General features: G+C 44.7%; 1 protein-coding gene across 1 annotated transcript; it reads left to right on the top strand.

Annotated features, from left to right (window-relative positions):
• Positions 1 to 3031: 3031 nt before the first annotated feature.
• Positions 3032 to 4374, top strand: LOC131247025 (uncharacterized). The gene is made up of 2 exons (XM_058247470.1): positions 3032 to 3248; positions 3842 to 4374. Exons 1-2 carry the CDS (start codon positions 3032 to 3034, stop codon positions 4372 to 4374), a joined length of 750 nt encoding a protein of 249 aa, XP_058103453.1.
• Positions 4375 to 7038: the final 2664 nt, after the last annotated feature.

Here is a 7038-nt window from a genome sequence, read left to right as displayed (position 1 = left end):
GAGTCTACCAAAGACAGATCCCACCATTCAACCTCAAGAGCCCGTGATATATCTAAAAGGGAGGATGGTTCCCTCCTATAACCCAAAGGCAGTCCCATGGCACTATCTTGAATGTGCCGAAGTGGGCAACAATGGTAGGTATTTCAGAAGAGACAATAAAAAACTGAAAGAAACCCAGGGAACTGCGACGGGAACAACCCACAAAGCTGATGCCACTTATGACATAGTGGCTCAACTCAAGTCCATTCTTGCACAGATTTCCATCTGGGAACTCTTGTGTACATCAAGATCACATCGAGAGATCTTTACAAAGACTCTGAATGATGTGGACATCTCTCCTGATGTACCACCAGAAATGGTGGCAAGTATGATCGGCCAACTCTTCGCACCACGAGTGATCACATTCTCAGATGAGGAGTTGCCACTCGAGGGCCACAAACATGGACGCTCATTAAATATAGTTGTCCCTTATAAGAACTTCAAAGTACCAGTCGTGCTTATAGATAATGGATCGAGCCTAAATGTTTGCCCTCTAAGGACTGCCAAACATTTAAGGAAAGAACCATCTTCTTTCTGACCCAACACCATGAGTGTCTGAGCTTTTAATAACTCCCGAAGGCCGGTAGAAGCGGAAATAGACATTGAGTTACAGATTGGACCAAACATAACTCTAGTCACATTCCAGATTATTGATATTCCCGCCTCTTTCAACCTTTTATTGGGACGGCCATGGCTCGATGCTGTTGGAGCCATCCCATTTACTCTCCATCAAAGGGTCAAATTCCTATCGGGAAATCGGATCATCTCAATGCTGGCCGAGCCGGAAACCATCCTATCGGTGGTGGTCAATACCCCATAAACTGACATTCCAGTGATTGACGTCTAGCATGCAGAGGGTGACATATCGTATCATAGTTTCGAGTTCGAAATTGTGAACTCCATTGCCAACCCTCACCCGCTTGCAGTCAAATATGTCATCCCTCTTGCTGAGCGTTTAATCTTGAACTACCGTATCGAGTTCCATGGAAAATGTATAGTAGTAAAACCAGTCCGGGCCAACATATAAAGACAGGGATTGGGGTATCAACCGACACCGGAAGATCAGGCTGCAAGGTCTAAGAAGAGGCAACCATTTAAGTGCACACCCATCAAGTTCATCAAGGCTGGAACAGTCTGTGGTGACATGATGATCTCCCTTAAGGATCACCTCCAACGGCCCAATCTAATAGAACATTCCAGCTAAGAGTCCATTTGGCCACCAATAAGGTGGGACAAGATCCTCAAGGCATTAAAAGTACATCTAATGCTAGGGGCAAAACCTCCAGACCCATCACATGAGACTAGGGGCATGGAGGCAGGGCCACCCACAGAGGACCCAGGACCAGGGGTACCCATTACAGAGAATGCAGGTAAGAACCGGGAGGTACCCATCCCCACTAACAGTTAAGGGAAAATACCCCCACTAACGAACCATCAATATAAGGGGCAGAAGCATCCCATCCACTGGATCGAGAAAGGGAAGTGACCTTCCAATGATTGGACGGACATCAGGGTCCCACCGTAATATGGACCCGAGGAGCTCCAACTTCTGAGCGAGGAGATCGAATCAGACTTCGAATCTGAGCCCAGCTCGGCATACATCATGGTTATCGGGACGGATGACCCACAAGAGCAAACAGAGCAGAATGACAAGATCGAAAGGGTAAAAGAACCAGGCTAGACAGCCACCCCCATAACGATCGAGTCAGCCGGCGAATCACCCACGATTATCGGTCTCCCAAAAAAATACCAATGTAAATAGCAGTTGGTACCCCGAATTAGGATAAGACCAATCATGGTTTGCAACATTGTCCTGTTCAGGACCCTTGGCAACACAAAAAAATCAGAAAACCTTCAAAACACAAAAACATCATATATTCCAAAAAGCACAAAAACATCAAAATTTCTCAAAATCACAAAACAACAGAAAAACTTTCAAAAATTACTGTGCCAAACACTTCACACGCAGCACCAGAGTTCGAGGTCGACCCATACGATTTCGATCTAGAGTTGGACTTCGAGCTCATGGGTTTGGATGAAGCCCTGGATGAGGGAAATGATGATACAACTCTCGAACTCGAGGATTCCCTCGAAAGGTTCAAAACGAAGGCCAACGTCGTGGCAGATGACTTCAAAATTGTGAACTTGGGATCAATGCAACTCCCCAGAGAAGTGTACATCGATAGATCACTGTCTTTGGAATACAAGCAAAGGATGATGAAATTCCTGAGATTGAGGTTGTTTAACTTTGTTTTCTCTTATGAGGACATGCCAGGCTCGATGAAGACTTGGCAGTACACCACTTGCCTACAAAGCTAGACATGAAGCCTATTAAGCAGAAGCTACAAAGAATGAAACCAGAAGGGGCCTTGAAGGTTCATGATGAAGTCATCAAGCAATACAACGCAGGGTTCTTGGTAGTCTCCAACTATCCGGAATGGCTCCAAATAGTGTACCAGTTCTTAAGAAGGACGACAAAGTCAGGATGTATATCGACTTTAGGGACCTCAACAAAGCGAGTCCTAAAGATGATTTCTCTTTGCCTCACATCGACACACTGGTAGATAATACTGCTGGACACAAGATCTTCTCCTTCATGGACGGCTTCTCGGGCTACAATCAGATCAAGATGGCCATCAAAGATCGAGAGAAGACTTCTTTCATTACACCGTGGGGAACTTTCTGCTACCGGGTTATGCCTTTCGGGTTGAAGAATGCGGGAGACACATATCAGCAAGCCATGACTGCCTTGTTCCACAACATGATAAACAAGGAAATGAAAGTCTATGCGGACGATATGATCGTCAAATCTCGCACAATCGAAGGACATTTTGAAGACCTCAAGAAGCTTTTCGATAGGTTGAATAAGTTCAAGGTCCGCCTTAACTCGTAAAAGTGTGTCTTCGGCACAATCGGAGGCAAATTGTTAAGCTTTATCGTCAGCAAAGATGGCATACGAGTGGAAGGGACCAAGACCAAGACAATCATTGAAATGCCACCGCCCCGTATTGAAAAAGAAATTCGGGGTTTCCTCGGAAGGATCCAGTATATTAGCCGATTCATTGCACAGCTCACACCAATCTGTGAGCCCATATTCAAGCTTCTACGGAAGAATTTGCCAAAGGAATGGAATGACGACTGTCAAACGGCCTTTGATAAAATTAAGAAGTACCTGCTAAATCCTCCAATGCTCATGCCACCTGCCCTAGGTAGGTCACTATTGTAGTATATCTCTGCCGCAATAGAAGCAATCGGATGCGTCCTTGGCCAACATGATGACACAAGAAGAAAGGAGTAAGCAATCTACTATTTAAGCTGACGGTTCACAAGCTACGAAGCCAAGTACTCCAGCTTAGAGAAAATGTGCCTCGCCCTAGTTTAGGCAATGTAATGGCTACGACAGTACATGATCACTTACCCAATCCTATTGCTCCTCCCATGGACCCGTTGAAGTACTTGTTCAAAAAACTAGTACTAATGGGTAGGATAGCAAAATGGCAACTACTGCTTCCCAAATTCGACATCACCTATGTCACTTAGAAGGCAATCAAGGTGCAAGCACTAGCCGACCACCTAACAGTACACTCTCTGCCTGATTACCAACAGTTGAAGACCTTCTTCCCTGATGAAGACATCCTCTTAATTGAGGAAGAAGAAAAAAGAAAGGCAGGAGTGTGGACACTCTTCTTCGACGGAGCCGTAAACTCAAAAGAGAGTGGAGTAGGTGCCATACTCTACTCTCCCGATGACGTCCCAATTCCCATATCCAGGCGATTGGCATTTCAATGCACCAACAATGTAGCTGAATATGAAGCATGTATTGCTGGTCTGAGAGAAGCCATCATCCTCAACGTGAAGAAGTTGCGAGTCTTCGGAGATTCACAGCTCATCATGAATCAGACAAATGGCGACTGGAAGACCAAGGATGAAATGTTGATCCCCTATCACGTCTATCTGGAGAATCTAACCGAGGAATTCGAAGAGATCACATTCTCTTACATGCCCCGAACCAAGAACCAGTTTGCGGACTCTCTGGCTACCCTTGCCTCAATGCTGGAGATCCCAGAAGGAGTTGCTAAATGGGAGCTCACTGTCGAACTCCAAGAGGAACCCGCATTTTGCTTGCAGATAGACAAAGCTGAAACCTCCTCGAATGATCAGTCATGGTACACAAACATCAAAGGATATCTCGAGCATCAGAAGTACCCGAAAGGATCGACATCAACTAATCGTCTCACTATCCAATGGCTAGCAGCCCAGTTCACGATCACCGGGGGCATCCTCTACAAGCAATCCTTTAACCTAGTCCTTCTTTGCTGCGTGGATGAAACATAAGCCTCCTAGATCATGTCAGAAATCCACGAAGGACTATATGACAAACACATGAATGGACATATGATGGCAAAAAAGATCTTACGGCTCGGATACTATTGGCTAACGATGGAGACAGATTGCTGTAAACACTTCAAGAAGTGCTTCAAATGTCAGGAGCATGCGAACCATATCCATGCGCTTGTTTCCAAACTTTACAACCTGACGACACCATGGCCCTATTCTATCTGGGGACTTGACATCATCAGTAAAGTCAACCCCAAAGCTTCAAATAGGCATGAATACATCCTGGTGGCAGTAGATTATTTCACCAAGTGGATAGAGGTAGCATCCTACACCACCATCGCAGCATCTCATGTAGTCAAGTTTATGAAAAACAATATCATCAGCCGATATGGGATCCCTCAGGCCATTATTACAGACAACAAAACTCCATTCATCAACAAAAGGATGGGCGACTTCCTCGACAAGTTCAAGATTCAACGTCATTGGTCAAGTCCCTACCATCCTCAGATGAATGGTGGGGTCGAAGCTGCAAACAAAACTATCATCCACATATTGGAAAAAATGGTCAAGACATATCATGACTGGTAAAAAATGCTCCCATATGCACTCTGGGCCTATCGGACATATGTACGGTCTGCTATAGTCGCAACGTCATACGAACTTGTATACGGAATGGAAGCGGTGCTACCGGTCGAAATCAAAATCTCATCACTCTGAGTATTGTTGGAAAGCGAAGTTAAGGAAGGGAAGTGGCAACAAGCAAGATACGATCAACTGCACCTGGCAGACGAAAAGCCCATGCGTGCGTTGAGCCACTCACAGTGCTACCAAAGAAGGATTGCACGGGCCTACAACAAGAGGGTCCGAAAAAGAAGTTTAAAAGTCGGCGACATGGTCATGAAGTGTATCCTACCGCCACACTTACCAGTTCCTAGAGGAAAGTTCAAACCCTCATGGGACGGACCGCTGATCATTCGAAAAGTACTCCCAGGAAGTGCCCTCTGGCTCACTAGTTTGAGAGGAGATCTCCTCGAGCCCATCAACGCCGACAACATGAAAATCTATCATGGGTAACTATACCTAACCTTGTCAATGAGTACAATTGCAAAGCTGTATCCAATACCCCTCCCACAAAAAAAACCCCATCGCTCCTCCCACCAAAAGATATCCATCTTTCTTCCTGCCCAGTACAAAAACAACAAAAAAGAAGAGTACCCGTCATTTCTCCCATCATAGAAGAGGCTAGTACCCACTAAAAAAAATATATACCAAAAACAAAAAAGGAGAAGAAAAAGACAGAAAAACCTAAAAAAGAAGACTGAGAAGGAGAAGAAAATAAGACCATCCCCAAATAATCCGACTAAAAATAGCTTGCGATTGTGATCAAAGACAAGGACAGGAAGGTAACCAGGTGGCCGGCTATGAAAGAAGTCTCTCCATCTCTTCTGGCACTTTAAAAAAAAGAGAAAGAGAAAAACATGTCCAAGCAAAAAGGGTGAGTTGAAAACCTGAAAGGGCAGCTCGAGTAAAAACAGCGGGCATGTAGCGGACTTGGTGAAAACTTGAAAAGGCGCCAAGGGTAAAAACAGCACAGCTGCAATGGGACAGGTAAGATAAAAAAAACCCGGGACGTAGCGAAAATATGAAAGGATGCTACGGGCAAAAATGATGGGAAAGCCAGTCGTAATGAAAACCCAAAAGGGCGCTACGGGCAAAAATGGCTAGAAAAATGAAAACAACATAAAAAGTGCAGGTACAGAAGAGGTTAAGGCAACAACAAAGGAATACAAGAAAAGGACCAACCTTGGATCAGTGTTCTATCAAACTCTGCTCAAATCCAAAGGACATGATCCTGGACATACTCTCAAGGAACCAAGATCTATAGTACATAATCCAGACTACTACACACAACGTGGGCTGAGCCCTATATTATGATCCCAATCATCCAAAGCACAAATTCAAATATGAGCTAGCATTCACAAGTTTTGACACACACACAAAATCCTTTTCTTTTCAATAAGTCTTTTACATCATTTGTCTTCCTACTTGCAAAAATAATAAGAAAATATATATGTATATATATATATATATATATATATATATATATATATATATATCCATCCATACAGGACAAGCAACCAATCAGATCAAGGACCCCAGGTAAGTCCCTATCACTTGTACATCGACAGCCTCTGCTTGAGCCTCTCTATCTCCATGCGCAGGTAAAAGACTTCATCCCTCTCCAAGCGATGTGCGGCAAGCATACTCTCATCGTATCGCCTCCCTACTGCTAGTCGATGAGCCATGTCCTCACAAGAGTGACGAAGGATGACAATCTTAGATATGAGATGGCCATGTGTCGCAAGTAGAAACGACGGATCAATGAACGACTGCTCCTCAAATGCCTCCAATGAATCAACAACACATGAGGAGGACGAAGCAGTATCGCCAACCGTGTCTCGATCATCAGCCTCATCCATCAAGTGCTAACCAAGGACCTGACGATAAAGCAACTACTCTTCCACCCATCGCTAGTATGGTACTGTCGCCAAGGGTAGAGCCCAAGACTCAAACTCCAGAGCTTCCGCATCCAAAGAACCCTGCTAGGAAATCTAGACTCATCGATACAGAGCGATCAAGCTGGAAGGAAGAGGAGCATGT

This window comes from Magnolia sinica, chromosome 5, assembly GCF_029962835.1.
Source record: "Magnolia sinica isolate HGM2019 chromosome 5, MsV1, whole genome shotgun sequence".
NCBI lineage: Eukaryota > Viridiplantae > Streptophyta > Magnoliopsida > Magnoliales > Magnoliaceae > Magnolia > Magnolia sinica.
Note: the sequence above shows the minus strand (reverse complement) of the source record. Positions and strands in the feature narration are given on the sequence as shown.